At 44.2% G+C, this 20,897-nt stretch overlaps 1 protein-coding gene across 4 annotated transcripts in view; it reads right to left on the bottom strand.

Moving 5' to 3' along the window:
* Positions 1 to 216: 216 nt before the first annotated feature.
* LOC146064103 (cyclic GMP-AMP synthase-like) overlaps positions 217 to 20,897 on the bottom strand; it is a 51,341-nt gene continuing 30,660 nt past the window's right edge. For all 4 annotated transcript variants that reach the window (XM_083177206.1, XM_083177205.1, XM_083177207.1 and 1 more), the window contains exons 3-6: positions 12,557 to 12,779; positions 7,990 to 8,235; positions 5,894 to 5,993; positions 217 to 731 (exon numbers count right to left, since the gene is read on the bottom strand). In XM_083177206.1, coding sequence (XP_083033332.1) covers positions 395 to 731; positions 5,894 to 5,993; positions 7,990 to 8,235; positions 12,557 to 12,779 — 906 coding nt within the window. In that variant the 3' untranslated portion in view covers positions 217 to 394. The remainder of the gene's footprint in view (positions 732 to 5,893; positions 5,994 to 7,989; positions 8,236 to 12,556; positions 12,780 to 20,897) is intronic.

Raw genomic sequence — 20,897 nt, 5'->3', positions numbered from 1 at the left:
GGACCCAGGTGCCTTCTGGAACAGTTGTGCAGGAGTAGGCAAAGAAGCAGACAGCGGCACTCTGGGAATTTTCAAAAACGTATATTAGTGCAAAAATAGCATACCAACGTTTCGGGGCATAAGGTACCCCTTTGTCACCTTGACAAAGGGGTACCTTATGCCCCGAAACGTTGGTATGCTATTTTTGCACTAATATACGTTTTTGAAAATTCCCAGAGTGCCGCTGTCTGCTTCTTTGCCTACTTATATATATATATATATATATATACGAACTGTTCTCAGATTTATAACACAAATGGAAAAACTTTAACCAACTTGACTCTACTCCCACCTAAGGAAGAGCACAAAGCTGAAATAGTTAAAGTAAGCCCAAACCTAACCCCATCATGGTTAATTAACTATAGAAAAGTGGATAATTATTCACTTTTTGCTCATCTAGCATTCTATATAGCAGTTTACAGTCAGAACCAATCGAACTGAAGAGATTGTGGGAAGGTATGAAAAAGTTTGGAAGCTGTGCATTTTGAAGGCATTTTTGAAAGTAGTCAATGTATCTGTTAAAGCACACATCCAGATCTTCCAGTTTCCAGTCTTCATCTTTTGGAAATTCTGTGCAGTGATGAAATAATGCGGTCTTAGCATGGTACGAGCAGAAATTATCCATTTTTCCTTTCATTCCATTTCTTCCAAGCAATTCCAGTAGATGCTTCAGTAGTCTAAGGCATGGTTTCCTGATGAAAATAAAGCACAACACCACAATAAGCAATGACTTTCTACAATGTCTTTAGCATAATAAAGCCAACAGCTTATGTAGCAGGAGGCCACAATAGAAAGTTATCATATTTAAGAGGTCTATTCATCATCCTTAATGAGGAACACGTAAATGTCCATTCATTGATGAAAACAATGTTTTTGGAGTTTACCTGCAGAAACCAATGTCATCTTCAGATGGTACAAACAAATATTTGTACTGTGCCCTCAGACTGCTGCACTATATCGTATCAGGGCTACCGAACTCTTTAGAACATGGGTGGTCGAACATTTGAAATCCGGGATATACTTTTTGTACACTTACTTACCGGTGATCTACTGCAGTCTCCCCATGTGCCAAATATTTCCCCCTCCCCTTGTAATATGAGGCAAAATTGACACGCCACATGGTACGAGCCATATTGGAGCCAAATAATTTGGTTGACATTTCAGCCTTTTTAATCAAGGCTTTTTTCAAAACAGCTTACATAAAAAAAGCCTTGATTAAAAAGGCTGAAACGTCAACCAAATTATTTGGCTCCAGTCGATTCATTGTACATCAGTCCCAAGTGCCGCGATCTCCTCCTCCATTCATTCCGGGTCCTACCACGGTAGGTCCCATCCGAGGGCACCGGGCAGCTCATCAACTCAGGAATCGAGTGCCAGCACCCTTCCAATTATATATGCCTCTAATTACTACCTATTGAAACTTCTATGTGGCACGGGCACCCAAGGTTATATATATATATATATATATATATATATATATATATATATATATATATATATTATATATAGTATATATATAATATATATATAGAGCAGGTGATGGCGGCACTCAGAGTCGGTCACACAACATTTAAGTGCTGAAAACTTTAATCTACGTTTCGGGGTACTAGACCCCTTCGTCAGGATGTAAAACAGTGGTCACACAACTTGTATAAATACATTTACTTACCCAGGAAGTCTTCCGTCGGTCTCCATGCCCGGCCCGTCCTCCGGGCATGGAGACCGACGGAAGACTTCCTGGGTAAGTAAATGTATTTATACAAGTTGTGTGACCACTGTTTTACATCCTGACGAAGGGGTCTAGTACCCCGAAACGTAGATTAAAGTTTTCAGCACTTAAATGTTGTGTGACCGACTCTGAGTGCCGCCATCACCTGCTCTATATCTTTGGTGGCTGGGCCACACACGGAAGGCACCAGGGCAAAGACACCCCGGGATTCGGGGCAACGGAGTGCCGGGGACACTGCTGGACTATATATATATATATATATATATATATATATATATATATAATTATTAATTTTTTTTTAAAGGGACACAATATAGAAAACACACTGTGTACAATAAGCCAATCATCTTACATGTGTTGGTGGTCACGATCCCTGCTCTGCTGGTTTGCCGCTGCGTCTGGCCGCTAACGCTGCCGCTCTGCCTTCCTGCCTCTGCGCCAGATGCCAACTGGCTGTAACTCCCCAGTCCTTGTGGTGAGTGGGTGCGCAGTGAAGTCACCTGTGCACCCATGCAAAACAATGCTGGGAACGGTGAAGCCATAAGAGATTTCAGAAGGAATTTTGTGTTAACAGGGCTTAATACTTACAAATCGCGATCAACTGGTGGAAGGTCCGTGATCAACTGGTAGATCGCTGGGACGTTCGCTTCGGGGAAGATAGACAAATGGGTGGACCAGGGGGAACGCCTAGCGTTTTATAAGAATCCCCATAAAACTGCTGGACGTTCCCGTAGGGCTCCTAAATAAAAGTCAGTTCAGACTGACTTATGTGCGACGGCAGGAGAAATCAATCGATGGATGGCGACCATCGAATGATTTCTCCTGATAGCGACTTACTCAAACTTGTCTGTAAAACATGGATGTGTCTATAACAGGACAGTAGAGTCTACATGCTCCACAGGCTGTATCAACGTGGACAATAAATCTGAATTATCATTTGACAGCCTGGAACTGCCCCTATCAACTTTCTATGGAGGCATTTATTGTGCATTACACACATTTGGTCCATAGAAGACAATAGTCTAAACAAGACATTTATAACGCAGCATACTTACATTTAGTTACAATCCAGCTGTCAATAGCAGGTTAACCCGAATTGTTTTACTGTTATTGATGTAAGGAATAAATTATAGTATTTTTTTTTTTTTATGTACTTTTAAGTTCTTACTCACACCTACCTTACTTTGGCCCTTATTCTGATCGGTGCGGCCGGATCCGAATATGCGGCCAGGACCGTGCGTGCGAAACCCCGCCTTCCATACAGATAGCCAACTCCGTCCGTACGCGGTAAGAAGCTGGCCGAACGGACCGCACGTGTATTTTTCACGGAATAAGCCTCCTCCATCTCAGGGAACCTCCCCATCATTCGATGGTCGCAGACCATCAAATGCAGGACCGAGTGCTCCACCAGCTCCCGCAACCTCAGACCACACGGACATTTCTCCGTGCAAAAGCAGGGATCTGGGCGGGCAGCTGACATCCGGCGATGTCATATGTCCGCCCCCTACACGTGCCTCACGGCCGCATTACCATACGTACGCCCAGCGTTTGCATGGGAACGCCCATGAAACGCGGGGCGTATGCATATGGTAATGAGCCCTAATAGCCCTTCACGCCCCTCTCCACCCCCTGTTCGGAGTGTTCACATTTCATGCGGGATTTGGCCGTACGCCCCGCTCGCACATGCGCAGAGACGCCTCTGCACATGCGCAGACACAAAACATCGGCGGACCGACCGCACGCGGATATATCCGCACCGATCAGAATAAGGGCCTTTATTACACGTCAGTAGTTGTTGGCAGTCCGGTCTGCATTTTTTAGCAAGATACATTAAGACCTATGTAACTACCTTTATGGCTTCAGCATTGGTGGCAGTGGTGTACTTATAATGGGTGCAGTGTTGTCATTGCATACGGGCCTCCGAGTCCCAGGGGGGGCCCACAACTCACACGCCGCACATATTTTTTCTTAAATACTTATCCTTGTAAGTCCTGTGATGCCAGCAGCACCTAAATCTCTCTTTATTAAATAATTACTTACCTGGTAACACCCCTTTCTATTGTCTGTATTATCACTCCATTGCCTTCAGATCATGGTTCTCCAGATCATGATTCTGCACTGAACTAACTGTTCCAACTGTCCATATCTCCTAGTTCTCCGGGACAGCTATATTTGTGGGCTCCCATCAGCAATGTCCATACCACCTTGTGGTCGACGTTGTGCCTAATATTACTGCCACCGCCTACTCGTTAATGGCTATAGAAACCATATATACAGACATCAAATACATTACCTGATGTAAGTTTTGGTGAGTAATGGTATCTTATTTTTATTTTTTTTAATAGTAGCAATGCTCTTTCTGCAGAGAAAAATACTGGTCCTGTCGGAACTGGGACTGTTGTGAGATGGGATCTATATAGACCCCCTAAAGCAGGAGTGGCCAAACCGTCGATCACAAAGCTTCCGACAGTAGATCACGATCAACTGCCGTTGTGCACAAGGAAATAGCTGCTGAAGCCTCTGAGGCTTTAGCGTTCCCAAGGATGCAGTGCGCGAGTGCATGTCATGACGTCACCCGCGCACTGCAAGTGAAGAGCCATGGCGCCCGGCACAGTGGGGGAGCAGATGCACCCACTCAGGCCTGGCGACAGGGGGGACGTGCCTCGATGATCTGTGGGGCCCAAAGCCAGCCCCCAACTCAGCTGCCCGGCCACTCACTCCCCCACTCAGCCTTGCACTTAGCTCCACTGCTGCATTGCATGCGACGGGCAGGACGGATTCAGGTACAGAGGATGCTTCCTGCCCGGCCTGCAACACAGCTCAATTTGTCTATTTCACATTAAAAAAAGCCGCTGTCGTGGCCCGTGATTAAGCCCCGCCCCTCCGCGATTTCACTCCGCCTTCTTTCAAAGGCCCCGTATTCTTGGGTGCAATCAATGGTGCACTGTTATGTGGCTATGGCAGAACAGAGGAAGGAGGGCAGTTGGAAATGGCAGCATTATTCCTGCAGGAGGTGAGTGAAGGGGAAAGTGAATGTTGTAAGGGGCCAGTGACAGGGGTTAAAGTGCATGGGAACCAGTTCCGCCTTTGCCTATACACCCACCTTGCCTATCCACAGCAGTGCACGGCACCCGCTCCCCGGAGACTCATACACCCGCCACAGGGACAAGGCGCTTTCAGTTTATGTTAAAGAATAGGGAGGGAGGGGTGGGTGTTGATAATGTTTGAGGGAGGAGGGGGCCCCCGAGATTTCTGCTGCTGGCATTGCCCACACTGGAAAGCCCCCTGTAAGAAGAAGGATCAGCGGCTATAGCAGCAATGGGAGCAAGCTGGATGCAGAGATCCTGACAGCAATTTTAGGGTAACATTACAAAGTGGGACATGCACTGTGGGGGGATGAGTTCCATTACAGTCCACATGGTTTTTTCATATGCTGCTATTTGGGGGGAGGGGGAAGGGGGGTCTCTTCAAAAGTATTAGTTCATCCCAGTTGCTGCCTGTGGTGAAGTTTTGTGCTCACTTAAAAGAGATTTTGGTACTTCTGTAGTTTCACGGCGCTTCGCTCGCCCACGCTGCGGGCTCGGTGGCTCGCCACACTATTTAAAATCAACTCCATGCCAACATGGATAGTGGGGGTATGAACTATCCATGTTGGCATGGAGTTGTTACTTTTTTTTTACATATTTCGTGGCGAGCGTAGAACCCGGAAGTAGCATGGCACCATGCTGGCGCCGTGAAACTACAGAAGTACCGAGATTTTATATATATACTGTATATAGAGATTTTTTTCATCCTTCCGTGTTACAAACACGGAGCAAAATGTGAATTTTGGCCCAAAACCTGTGTCCTAATATTAATTTTGTCTCAAAACTGGTGGGTCCTAATGTGAATTTTGTCTCATACCGTGTGTCCTAATGTGATTTTTTGTTCATTCCGTGTGTCCGAATGTAAATTTTGGCTCATACTGTGTGTTTTACTGTGAATTTTGGCTCGTACCATGTGTCCTATTGTGGCCTATTCTGTGTGGCATAATGTGTAAGGGGCGTATTGCACTGGGAAGGGAAAAAATAGATTGAATAATAAAAAGTTTGTGCCTCTCTTCTACTACAAATATGGTTCACTAACCTGCAGCATTTCGGCCCTTTACTTTCACAACAGGTTTTTGAGCTCCCATGATTCATTAAGATCTCTTTTTCAATGTGAGAAAATGAAATTCGCCAAGTATCTGTGAAACGTGGAAAATCACAGCAGATTGTGTTAGTGCCTGAGACAGATGTAGCATACATTTGTACAGGAATACAACTGCCACTTATGAAATATAATCAAATTATGTACAGTACATACTATACTCAATCCTGTAACTTTGTTTACTCTCTATATTCTGGCTATACAGTATAATGCTGCTTTCCCACTGCAGACCCGTTTAAAGTACTGGTAATCTTAAATGGTATTTAAAACGGTATTAGCATTCCCACTGCAGCAGATTACCGTTTTAAATACCATTTAAGTACCATTCCCATTGCAGGTAAAACTTTAAGCTGTTCAAAACGTTTTTACAGCAGAAATGAGTGCCTGTCATTTTATATGGGCTTTTCAGGGTTAAAAAGGCACACACCTATGATGTTATCACAGTATAAAAGGAGGGGGAGGGGCCAGGACGGATTAGTGCAGCAATCACCATGGCTGGCAGAGCACATGTCTCTGTGGATTTTGTCACTGTTTCTGCTGTAATGCTGATTGATTCAGCATGTGAGAGGGTCTTGCAGCTCCTTACATTCTGCTGTTTGATTAATTAAATATCACCAGCAATGCTCCAAAAACATGTGCACTCTTCTACAATCTTCTCCCCACAAACTTCCTGGTTGTGGGGAGGGTCAGAACACAGGCAACAGCCTATCACTGAATTGTAGCCTGTTGTTATCACTAAATAACGTTTAAGAGGCATTCCCACTGCCTCAAAAATGTTACAGGTTGAGTATCCCGTATCCAAAATGCTCGGGACCAGGAGAATTTTGGATAACGGATTATTCCGTATTTCGGAATATTTTAATATTTCAATGATGTATTTTGAAGTATCTTGCATTTATGCTGTATAAACACATAATATACACACAAATATATTTTATTACCACATAAAATACACACAAACATATTTTAATTGTTCAAAAAACAAGGTTTCAAAACATGAAACAAAATGTGTGTACTATCTCAGCACTGAATTTGAATGCCAAGCAATCATTGTCTTGCACATATATAGTGCCAGTTACATATCATGTCCCCAGTGATGCTGTTACATATGTCCCCAGTGAGTTTTTAGCAAAAAAAAAATTTTTTTTCACTTTCTGGAATGTCCGTATTTCGGAATAATTCGGATAACGGATATTCGGATACGGGATACTCGACCTGTATTTTAGCGTGTAGGACTCTGCTTTTAAAACGGGTTGAAATACCATTTAACTTTAAACGGTATTTCAACTCTGGCACTTTCCCACTGCAGCCTTAAATGGTATTTTGCACTGAAAAATCGGCAATTTACCGTTTTTGAGCTGCAGTGGGAAAGGGGCATTAGCTACCACATGAGGTGACCAGCATTCAGATTTAGAAATTAGTTTTATGTAGAGAGTTTGTTATAAAAAAACAACAAAGTACATAAAGTTCAACCCTACAAGATTTCCACATAGCAACACTGGCTTCCTGTCAATCTGCCAGTGGACTACAATCCATATGCATTTTCTGTTGCTAAATGCCCTCACACCTTGAAATTCGCTCAGTTTGTGAATTCACTAAATATCGGTCCATACTGAATTATTCCCTTTGTCCGTTGCTCATTGTTTCCACTATTGAACATAAACTACACCTTTACGTATTTATTCATTCAATGCCCAACTGATTGCAAAACCAAATGGTAAAAGGGTTTTGTCATTGTTTGTGGTATCTGCCAAAGAAATACTGGTGTTACAGCTATTTAAAAAGTCCTGTGATATTTAGGTTACACTAATAAAAGCAGATTTGATAAAGGTTCCCCATAAAAAAAAATAGGCTGGGTGGGCCCAGGATTGGGTAGTTTAGAATGTTGAAAATTTTATTTGAAATTAAGTATGTGGCATACGGAGCGATCTTTTATTAATTGCTCCACAGTCACCCAATTTAACTGTATGAACAAGTAAATCCGTTCTCTATATATCCGTAAGTAATTTACATAGACAAATCTTTATCCTTACCTTTGGATTCTTTCCCCTTGTTGGCTTGCTTAGGTACCATATAGAATGGACAAAACTTCAATTTTTTTTTAACCTTCTTGCCTAACCATGCATCGATATTCATTCCATCACTTGTATTTACAGGCCAGCTCTGTTGCACTTCTAATGCAAGAACTAGATCCACGGAGATATCAGTAGGCTCATCCTTAATAAGAAGAGTGACCGCAGGACATGAAGATTTTCTCCTTAATATAGTAACAGGCATATCTGTTGAAAACAACATATTTGTAGAACCTGTTCATAACTAACTAAAATGCATAATTTTCTTTGTCCAGAATCCCTGGACCATTCTGTTTTACAAGAAGGGAAGTGCCTTCAAGCAGATTCAATGATTTCAACCTTAATTAAGCAAGTTTCGCTGTGTACACCCTAAATAAGACTTGGTATATTTCATAATGCATCAGTTATAAATAATAATATAATATCATATGTGTAAAGAAACCTATTTTCACCCTTAGAAATTCCCATAACCCAGAAATTGCAATAATGAATCACCCAACACCTTTCATCCAATAGAAATTCCTCAGGGGGTTTTAAAAACGGTACAATGACCTCTCTTAACAATTGCTTATGTCAATATGGAGACAAAGGCTTTTTATACTAGCTTAGGGATCGATTCTATATTAACCTTTTTGTGTGTTTTAAAGAAGGGTTTACAATAACGGGGGGGATGGGGGTATTTAATCTGTGTTAATTTTTCCGACAGTTGGAAAATCTACACTTTCGCGGATTTTCGGTCCAATTAACATTCAACCTATTCAATCCAAGGAAAAATCATCATGGTCTGAAAATACGTGAATCAGTGATTTACATGCTGGCCGGTTTTTCCACCAATGCAGATTTGACAGATCAAAGTTGAAACTTCATTGACAGAAAACTGACCCATTGAATAGGTACCCCCCAATAATTGGTCTCTTATAAGCGTATCCGAATTACAAGTGACTTTCCACATATGCACTCATTCTTACTCCATACTGAGAATATTGGTGTTCTTTATTGTGTGCGTGCGTTCATTCAATGGTGAGAGCAAATGGAGAAGCTCTGGAGCAGATGCTGGGTCATAAAAAATTAGACATTGTGTACCTATCGCAGCAACTCGTGAGCCGCCCGGGAAGGATGCGATCCATCACATGCAGTTCTTTAACTTGTGATGGATCGTATGCAAACCCTGTATCACGCCGCCGGGAAGTAGGTCCGAGGTCGGACCTGCATGCCTTAAGACCTGATCATTTAACTATACCCCTAGAATAAGAAAGCCTAAAAATATTATTGTGCAATTTTTAAAATGACCATTAGGTGTTAGCAATGAATCATGACTGCATACAGTATAGCTATAAGAAAATATGGGTACTTGTGGAGTATCACGGCTCCCACGATGGCCATCGCACGGGAAAAAAAATCGCATCGCATGCGATTTTTAACAGAAAAGCATGCAACTGCATTGAAATTAGTATGAAACATGTTCAATGGCCCTCAAATGTCATTTTTGAGGCTGTACCACCCCCACTTAAACGCGAATCCGAAGCGTGGCGAGCGCAGCGAGCCCGCGGTACACGTCCTACGACCTTTTGTGATAATCCACAAGTACCAAAATATGTTTATAGAACAATTGAACAAACAAAGAGCAAAATGATGTAACCATACCTCCTAACCTTCACTCTTAGGGCGAGTCCAGGGACCTTGCCTAATTGAGCCAGGTACCTTGCCCTCTCCACTCTCCCCCCCCCCCCCCCCCCTTGTTTGTGTATACCGGTATTAGTTTTTTATAGATACCCTGCATATCATAGATTCCAGCGATTGTAACAAAGAGTGATCTATTATTGTACATATTGTCTCATGATTACATATTTGATATGAATTGTTTTAGGTATTTTTTTTAGAGATCTCCATATAGCCTTGTACACAAACTTTTATATTTAGCAACACCTGTAATCCCAGTAATTAGCATCCCAGTAAAAGCAACCATTTACTTTTAAACAATTCCATAGTCTGAGTTTTATTCTACTCCCTACTACACCCATAGTGACTGTGAGCGCGGAGTGACACCCCCAGGGTGTACCCCCACCATTCCACAAAAAAAATATGCTTTGGGCCCCTCTCCACCCAAGCTTATAAAATGCTACACAGCAGAAGGTGACAGAGAGAGGCAGGAGAGGTAGAGGGTGACAGTGGGCGAGATGTATCAAAGGTAAAAAATGCTATCATTATACATTCCCCATATTCATCAAACTACAAAACGCTAAAAAAAAAAACTTTCAGAGCTTGTACACGTTAGGTGACGCCTATATGGATAACATTTAAAATGCGATCTGCGTGGGATCTTACCACCCAGGAAGGCATTTTAATATGTGATTCAGTACTTTTTCCTAACACGGCGCCCACGATTTTCATCTTATGCCATAGTTTTGATCGCATCGCATGCGATGAAATTTTTTTTTTTAATTGTACAGGCACCCTGATGGGTGATTACTATGTTAAATGCAGCCCCATTGTTAACGCCACCCCCACTATGAACGCCAACCCGAAGCGTGGCAAGCGCAGCGAGCCCGTGAGGGGCGGCGGTACGCCTCCTCCGACCTTTTCATACCCCCACTATCCACGTCGGCGTGGAGTTGATTTTATATAGTGTGGCGAGCGCTGCAAGCGGACGTGGTTTACTTCACATGTATTCCGCGTCCGCTCGCCACGCTTCGGGCTTGGTGGCTCGCTACGCTCGCCACAGTATATAAAGTCAACTCCACGCCGACGTGGATAGTGGGGGTATGAAAAGGTCGGAGGACGCATACTGCTGCGCTCGCCACGCTTCGGGTTGGCGTTAATAGTGGGGTGGCGTTAACAATGGGGGTGCATTTAACATAGTAATCATCCATCAGGGTGCCTGTACAATTACAAATCGCATCGCATGCCATTGTAATGGCATGCGATGCGATATTAAAATTGTACAGTGCGGCTCTTAGGACCCGAAAATCAGGTCCCATCGCATACCTTAATTAGTGGTATGCGATGGCATACGATGGGTGCCGTGCTAGGAAACAAGTACCTGTGATTCTAATAGACAAATGTACCTCTGGGAAGAGGAAGAACAGAGGTTTCAAATGGAGCCAGACCCTGCAAACAGCTCAGCCGGGTGCACGCGGTCATGTGTGGTTAGCTCTAACTGTATTGCCCTGCTGGTGACGCGGTCAGTAGCCCATAGGCTACAATGGGTTACTCCCATCTCAGAATGGCGGTAACTGTAGAACCCAATGCAGTGCTGCCCAATATTGGTGCACTGGGCAGCATTGCATCCTCCATAGAAACCTATGGGGGATGTGGCTGCGTGCAGCAATAGTGATGCGGTCCCTTCTACATATATTCTGGAGATACTTATTTGTGTCTAACCCTCGAAAATGGGTGTTTTTGGGGTATTCACTGCAAATATTAAATGATAAATATGCCCTCAAATCACATGCTATATGCCCCAGGGAGTCCCAAAATAATATAATATGCCCCACTTTTATTTCTATATTGGACAATAATGTGAGCAATGACATGAAGGTGTAATAAAAAACCCCAGAAAAAATAAAATAAAAAAAACAGTATATGAGGTATGAGACACGATGGGCATGTATTTGGTTAGACCCTGTCACTTGTTATTGCAGGGTCCTTTGGTAGTGCATTGCCCATGAGAGTCACATACAGTACATAGAAAATAAAGAACAGATATGAGAGCCTGCTGCTATGGTACCTGATTATTCAGCGCTGGATAGCGGGAAGTATAAAGGCAAAGCGATGCCATAGTTGCCGGGTAGAGGCTGCCGCTTGTTCCAACCAGTATGTAGGAGATGCAGACCCTATCCAGTGATAGTGTCAAGGGACTGAGACTGATATTTGGTGGTAGAGAAGGAGCTGGCTCTGACTAGATAATTTTGCACATCTACGTCTGGTGGAGGACAGAAGCAAACCCGCAGAGGAATATACTGTGTTTGTCTCCCGTCTCATCGGCAGTGCGCCTACAATTAGTGCTGGCAAAGGATCAGTTAGTGCGTCTGGTACCTCATTATGGCCCCTGGCACAGCATACTGTTATTCGTAAGTGTCTGACTCATTATTACTACTGCTGATAATCATTAATGCTGCCAGCTGCGTGCCCCTTCACTGCCGTGGGCATTGGTGCAGTGCCCGGCTGCACCGGCGGTAGTTCCGCCCCTGGGCCTGTGCACTTTTCTAGCACTGTGACTAATAACTGAGGGCACCACCAAGTGAGGGGGTTTTCAAGGAAACCCAATTCTGGGATGGATGTGGAGGGGGAAGGGGAGCTCAGCACAGTATGGGATGTGGATCCAGGGGGTGGTGGGGAGTACATTATAATAGCCACAGATGGTGTGTCGTTAAGAGAAGAGTGCACATAATTTACATTAATATAACATGGACAATGGTACAATAATAAAAGTTGAAAAAAAAAGGGTAGGGGGTCACGGGTGGTACCATAGGTGCCATTAAAGAATATACATTACACAATTTACAAAGAAATATATATAAGGACTTACCTGAAATGACATCTTTAACACGTTTTCTAAACTGAGAAATGATTTTTTGGGATAAAATGTTTTCATCATCATCTGTGTATTTTTTCAGACAATCTACCGTATTCCGTTTACAAGTCAGGGTGTAAAAAGCTCCAGTCTCGTCAAACTCAGTCAAATCAAATCTTTGGCCTTTTTTTTTTATTGGTATTTTCAGCATGATATCAAATTCATTTGGGTTTGAAATCTAGAGAAAGGAGAACAATTTAAGTTTTTTTTTTTAAATTTAAACAGTTTTACATATTTCTGCACCATAAATAAGAGTGTACCGACGGACTCTACCTACATTACCTCCTTCACTGCTGAGGGTTTGCTCAGAATACAAAGACTGCCATTTTATAAACGAGACAACCTACTGCATTAAATGGGGAACCACTTCTTTATTTTTGCATGGTTGGCATCATGGTTAGCATTACTGCTTCACTGAGGTCTAGGATCAATTCCCACCATGACCCCAACTGTGTGGAGTTAGCGTATTCTCTCCATTTTGGGTTTGCTTCTTCCGGGTACTCACGATTTGTCCCATACCCCCAAAATATCTTGTTAGGTTAACTGGCTTCTGACAAAGATTAACACTAATGAGTATGTGTTTGTATACTTGTGATGGGGAGTATACAGCATGGTACATAAGTACTGTATGAATCAGTGTCTACATGTATGATATGGGTGTGGAGTAAAACTTTTTAGGGTATGTCACCAATATGGTGGCCATCTTGGATGTAACTAATTGGAAAGGTAGTTATGTGACATAGCAAGCTGATTTCCATAAGAAAATCAATGGTGTTCTTAATTTTAACGTATCTTTATTTATTCTTGAGTTTTAACCAAGTTTTCTTTTCCAGGTAGTGACATTAGTCATAATGCCAATATCACAAACGGAATGAGTTGAAATTCTCCAGAGATCAAGACAACAAAGTGCACATGCTATAGAAAATGATTTCAACTAATATAACCCAAATAGGCCATTAAATATTCAATTTATGTGTAGACAGAATTCTCAAAATGGTCATATGACTAACACCATATTGATTAGACAGTTCTACGTTGTGTGCCTTTGAAAAAGATGCCAGTACAGCAGTAGTTGCGGCTTCATTGGACTAACTTTTTGATTTATCTGCAACTGATCCAGATACTTACATTTCATTAAGTGCACTGTGCGTAATGGATGGCCTATTTGGGTGATGTAGGGTTAAATCATTTGCAAAAGCATGCGTGAGTCTTTCACCAGATATCAACAGATGCAGACCAATAAAGAGGGCTCACTTACGATGGGTGCCTGATGACTTACCGTCAGTCGGGATTCTGAAGGTCGTTTCTCAGACAGACATCGGAATCCTGACTTACACAGGCTATTTTCCCTCATGGGGGGTCCACAACCCCCACAGAAGTGCAATAGAATAGGTGACGAGTGCAGCTTGTTGCCGAGGCCGCAAGGAGCTTCAATGTGCTCGCCCCCCTGTTGGGCTCCTGACAGTCGAGATTCTGATGTTGGAGAAACGACCATCAGAATCCCGAAACATTCAAAAGAATGGGCGGCCAATCGGCAGCCACCTATTCTTTTGTATGGGTTTTATTTAATCTCCTGCCCTGCTGTGGATGCAGTGCCTGTCGCTTCTCTGTTCTACAGATAGGTGTGTGCCAGGGGTGCAGCACCGCTGGCACACACCTATGGATCATATTGGATATGATACATCGCGGGTGAACATACAACTTATCTTATGTGCAGCCCATCCATCCTCCAACTCTGATCTGATGCACATGGGACCACACATCGGATCAGATCTCATACATATGCGATTTGGGACAATTTCACTAGATTTCTCAGAATCAGGCCCAAATTGCATAGTGTATGGGGGCATTAAGAAGCTGATTTTTTTGCTATTGACTATACTCCCGAACAAACGATGTAGCGCAAACACACTGATTGATTATTATGATTTTTAGGCTAATGTCAACTGAAATGTCTGTCAGCTAAATATTGATTGTGTGTCGGCATAGGAGGAAAATAGCATAAAATTATCTAAAGTGAGCTATTAAGCTCTTAACAGCAGAGGGCAGCAAATACTAAGCAATAAGAGTTATGCTATGCAGGATAGAAGATGCTGTGTATGTCATAAGATCCATGGGAGTTTAAATATCCAGCAGGTGGCACTAAAATCCCATGCTACCTAGCATAAATATCTAGCAGGTGACATTAAAGTCTCCTGGGCTCTTCCCACTTTATTAACGGTTGGAATGCCTAGCAGGCAACTAAGCCCCTATATATTATATAAAGTGTGAGACACACAGGAATATATTATATAAAGTGTGAGACACACAGGAATAGAAATATCCAATAGGTGGCAGCTAAGCCTTATACCTGCCTCATGCATATTGTATAGTGTGGTCTTAAACACAATAATAATTGGACCATCTGCATATTAATGTAAGGCCCACAGGTACTGGAGTCCCTAATAGGTGGAAATAATAAAAAAAAAATACCTGGATTGTGCAATAAATATTAAACTCCGTAGTATCTCATGCGGTAACTATTAGCCCGGACCCAATATCTCTTATATATTTAGCTACATGTGTCAATCATTCTGGGAGAGTGTCTATAATGCTGGGCGGAGTCAAGGCTCAATCAGAGCCTCTTTTACTCCGCCCACACACAGTCCCAGAATGACAGACAGGACTCCATGTGGCAGCTTCCTACAAAGCAGCCTGCAGTGGCCGGGGATCCATTTGCACCCCACTTCCTGCAGGCAGATAAACCATACCTCCCAACTTTCGTGCCGAAGAAATAGGGACACTCGCGCGGCAAAAAGGGGCGGGTGTATGCAAATGAGGGCGCCGCTTATGCTACTTAGCCGCGACCTCATTTTTATACGAGAATAGACGCTGTGCGCATGCGCACAGCGTCTATTCTATTAGATTGGGGGGTCTCCCAACTGCCACCCCCCGCAGTGGGACAGCGAGACAGGACCCGAAAATCGGGACTGTCCCGCTGTAATCGTGACAGTTGGGAGGTATGGATAAACTACTGTGCGGAGGTTGCTCCTACCCTATCTGCAGCTGGGGACACATCAGAGTCCCGCTGCCACTCCCCGCTGAGAACCGACCCCGCCTGCCCCCTCCTTCCCTGTCCTCATCATGCTGCCGGAGAACTTGCTATGGCTTTTGAACACATAGCTTCCAGAGCTGCCCCGTCCCTACAATCCCCCGTATGCTCAGCAAGTCCCCCACCACTCTCTCCCACCACCGCTAAACAGCTTACCCGGGTACAGATGGGGCATTCGCATAGGAAGCAGATCTTTTGGACGGATCCGATAAACGAGTGAGTGACTCGTCGCTCACAAACAGATGATCCGTCATTCTTTCAGTATAGTTTTCCATTACAATGCATTTGTCTGAGCTCAGCACTGCCACCTGTGGCAGCTGAGATGTACTAACTCTGGAGACTGAGTAGTACAGTGCTGCAACTGCAAGTGAAAGAAACAATCACAAGGCGGCTGCTGCTGCTAGGGATGGCCATCGCCTATCGATGGTTGCAATCGATGGAGATTCTGCACCCAGCCATGGGTTAGTGTTTTACTCGGTCATGTATGTTCATATTTGTTCAGCTCACTGTTTAAAAAAAAAAAAAAAGACTGTTGCTTTTACCGTTTACGCCAATAAAAGATTGTACAACAAATAATGCTTTGTTATTATCCAATTACCCCATTTTTAAAAGTCAGTCGGCGACCCACCTAAAAGATCCGAATCTTCGTGCAGATTGACCACTTGATCCCAGCTCTTTTTAGTGACCCATTCTGACCATCTCTATTCCCGGCCATGTATATCACTAAGCAAGTCCCAGCCCAAAACCAACCGTCCCCGTCACCGTCCACCCTGCTGCCGCCTAAAAGCTGACCCGGCCAGGTATGTGTGTGTGTGTCCAAAACAAGTCCCCACCCAGACCCGACTGTCCCAGTCACCCCGCTCCAGTCTCCCACCGCCGCTAAACACCTACCCAGCCCAGGAATATCACTGAGCAAGTCCCTGCCCAGAACCCCCTGTCCCTGTCACCACCCACCCCACTCCCACCACCACTAAACAACTGTGTCTCCGCACATACACAGCTGTCCCAGTCACGCACCACCACCACTAAACACCCACAACTCCTACACCACCAGTATTTCCCACCTGCCCCTCCTGCACAAACCATATTTCACGCGATAACTGCTTTCCCCGGATAAGGGGGTGGAGCCTCTTAAAACGGTGTGAAGAGCGCCCGTAGGGTGAATTACCTAGTATGCTAATGAAAGGCTGATCATAGCCTTAAAGATTGTTCTTGAACACACAGTAGAGAGCGACAAGATCCCTTATTCAGGATAGATAAATAGACCAGGGCTATTAGGCACTCCATTACCGACACCAATCTGTGCTGAAAAAAATCAGACATTCTTCAGAGTGACATCAGTATTTTAATACACACCTTTCTTTCTTTATTTTCACCATAATACACATCCTGTGTTAAATATTAAAATTTTACTTTTAATGTTCAATACTTTAAGACTCCCTTATACAATTTCTTACGGGAGGTAACAGTGAAATTTGCAAGAATTAAAAAATACACAGATAGGCGTATACACACATATACACGTGTATTATGTGTGATTTTTAATTCTTGCAAATTTCATTACCTCCAGGAAGAAATTGTATAAGGGAGTCTTAAAGTATTGAACATTAAAATTAAAAATGTTATATTTTTCTGTGCGTTCCCAAGAACAGTCCTTTTTTTCTTGTATATTCAATGTTCCTGTTCTTCCTACTGGGCACTCTGATGTAAAGGGGCCTGAGGCACAGGTAAGGAGGGGGCAGAGGTACAAATGGGAAAAAAAAACATATAGGTACTGTTGGGGAGGTAGGCAGAAGCACTGCAGATAAAATGTGCTATGGAACCTTTTTTGATGTGACAGTGGCATGACTGACACAGTGGCAAATAGGTAGCTACATCTAATCCATATCCTAATGCTTCTTATATACAGGGCCAGATTTAGGGGTCAGGCCGCCCCTAGGCACAGGGTCAAGGTTCTAGGGCAGGCATTCCCAACCACGGTCCTCAAGGCACACCAACAGTGCAGGTTTTATTGATATCCAGGCATCAGCACAGATGTTTTAATCTCTCAGATACTAATTAAATTACCTGTGCTCAAGCCTGGATATCTACAAAACCTGCACCGTTGGTGTGCCTTGAGGACCGTGGTTGGGAATGCCGGGTCTAGGGTCACCCCCCACAAACATTTACTGTACAGGGTCTAGGGGCACACACACACATATATACTGTACAGGGTATTGGGGCACACTGACAATCATGGTACATGGTCTAGGAGCACACTGACACATACAGTATACTGTACAGGATCTAGGGGCACACTGACACACACTTATTGTAAAGGCACACTGACACACACAGAGACCAGAAGCCTGATACCCCCCTCCTCCCTCTGAACATAAACAGTACCTGCTGGTCTTCCCTGTGGGTGCCCCTGAACGAGGAGCTGGTCCGCAGACAGCCTACAGCTGCTTTCATTTCTAGTGGGTTCCGGGTCGGGAGTATGCTCCATCTGGCTGCAGAGCTGGGGAGGAAAGATGGGTGCAGGGGGAGCATCTCTTTCGCGTAAGGGGGAGTGCTGCCGCTGTGTGCCCGGCAGGTGGGGGAGAGCGTCTCTGGCAGTCAGCATCTTTGGAGGCCTCTGACGCACCTTGGATAGTTACCCCAGTGGCTGCCACCCATAACAGGTGCTGCCCCCAAGCCCGTGCCTCACAGGCCAAGTGACAAATCCAGCCCTGCTCATATAGGTCTATTCAGGCGGCAATGTGGTGCCCTGCAAAAGATGCATTGGGAAAGTAGAGGAGCAGAGAGGAAAGGCTGCAGCACGTAATGCTGTTTTGCATTGCTGCTGCACATCCTGACTCTATGATGATATGTGGTCACTAGGTCGACAGTGAACAGGCAGAAGGTCGACACATGAAAAATGTTGACATGGTCAAAAGGTCAACATTAGTGTTTTGTTTTTTTAAACCGACTTGTGTATAATTTACCATCCCTGTGGGCATAGAGGGAGAATAGCATAGTGAGCAGCCAGCCATGTGAGGGAGATGCAGTACACAAATACGTTTTCCATATCGACTATGTCGACATACGCACCAAATAAAAATCTGAAAAGCTGGGGGGGGCGTGGCTTGACCTGGCTAGCAGACGGACGCTGGGGGTGATAGCTCCGCTTAAATCCTGACTTATTATGCTGCCCAAGGGTCCATTGGTATACTATATTCACCTTACCACTCTACGGAGTCTCCTGTAACTCCTGTGTTGATCTCGGCACCCGTGGATAGCCTGTGGGGGCTGCGACGTCTATTTGGGCCTGCTGAGCTCCGTACTCTCGCTCCTACGGTCGCAGGCAACATCTTAGATCCGCCTCTCCCCGCCGTACAGCTCCAGCCTGAACCTGCTGCATCGGTGGATTTGGCGCCAGAGGTGCCGCTGAAGCCGCTACATTCCTCGAGCGGTGCTATGTTGCCGGCTCCTTGCCTAGGAGCAGAGGCTGCTTCCCCTGCAATCCTCTGCTGATCCCGGGTCTCGCTCGGCTCCACCGGGCTCTACAGGTCGTTCCTTTGTATCCCCAATGCCCAGGCTCCCTTGCTGATTTGCCTGACACCGGGCAGCAGTAATATCCTGCAGTGCCGCTCTGCACACCCTGATCCACATATCGGCACCAGGTCAGAGTAAATCCACCAAGTGGCGCTACAGAAGGAGAGGAACCGCAACCATTTTGGACAGTGAGGGGTGGCAGACTTCATTCCCTGCTTCCAGCCTGCACAAACTTGTGGTGAGAAGACACCTACATATACAGCGCTGCAGTGAGAGGAATGCTGAGCTCATCCTGGTATAGAAGCAATATGCTAATTATGTCATCCTGCAGCAAATTCTTCAGGCCATTGATGCATTGATATCCTCAACTTTTCCACCCATGATGCAAATCCTGCCTATTTCAATAACCTTCTTGGATTCACCCCGCCATATAGAGGCCTCTCCTGCTAATTATGCCTCCGTTTTACCTCCTCTGAAGGAGGCCTCTCCACGACTCAGTTCCACAGATTCAGCTCCAGTATTGAAGCTTCAGAACCCCCCTGCTCTTACGGTCTTTCTACCTATCTACTTATACCCGGTTGACTGGGACGCTCCTGGAACTTTTGCCTCAGTTCTGGTGGATCATCCATGTATTCTCTTGGGTTTACAAGGGAGGAACTGTTATTTCTATATATGTGACTCTGCAGGCTAGACAGGATTGGCTGGATTAATGTTTCTTGCGCAAATACCCATTCCTCTAGCTTCCTTTCTATTGGTCATTTCGACATTGCCCAACTGTTTTTCTGCTTAAGTAGTAGCTCTATAGCCTTGACACTTGGCAGGATTAACAGATAAAGGTTAACATGTTTAGTCAGAATAAAGATAATGCTCTGTATTGTTTCTAGTCAGGAACTGACTCCCCTATCTCTGAGGTCTGTATGCTTTTATGGGGGATGGGATAATACTTTTATACTCCTCTGTTTTCCTTTATATTGATACATACATATGCATTTTCCGATATCCTGCCTATGGAAGACTTACTATTATATTTAGGCCTATACAGCACTTTTTAGGTGTAATGTCTGCCATTTCTTGTCTGATGGTAGTAGAGAGGTGGTAGCATTATTTGACCTTTGTGTATTCTATCTTTAATACATTGCACTAGTCGGTCCATACGGTAGATATCCTCTAGATGGGTGGGTGGGAAGGGTGGATGGGGTAATTCTCGATATAGTATAGTGTAGTATAGATTGTTATTGGGTTAGTTGGGTGGAGGTTGGGTAAAACAGGAGAGGCAGGTTAGCTTTTTGTTTTGGCTAGATCTACCACCATAGCTAAAGGGCACTAACTTGCCTTCCCTGTGGTAGGGTTGCTTTGGGGCTTATGGGGAGGTATTTTGTTTTGTGTTTGACGCGTCAATACGATTAGCCTATTTTGTTATTTCATTCTACTCGTTATACGGCTATTCTGTTGGGAATTTATGCTAAATACTTCTAAATATCCTATTACGATAAGACATCATGTGCATTCCTGTCTCAATAGGTTGGACACCTACCCGAATGACGCCTTCGGGTATATTCGCTATGTAACTCCTGCAGGAAATGTGGTCCTTGCTTTGTACCTACTCTTTGTTACTCATGCTGTATTATATCTTCTACTTGATGCAAGATGTCTATGTATCGACGTGTTTGCATGTTTGGGCACTATGTT

This window comes from Crinia signifera, chromosome 3 (assembly GCF_055691185.1).
Source record: "Crinia signifera chromosome 3, ASM5569118v1, whole genome shotgun sequence".
In the NCBI taxonomy this organism is placed as follows: Eukaryota; Metazoa; Chordata; class Amphibia; order Anura; family Myobatrachidae; genus Crinia; species Crinia signifera.
Note: the sequence above shows the minus strand (reverse complement) of the source record. Positions and strands in the feature narration are given on the sequence as shown.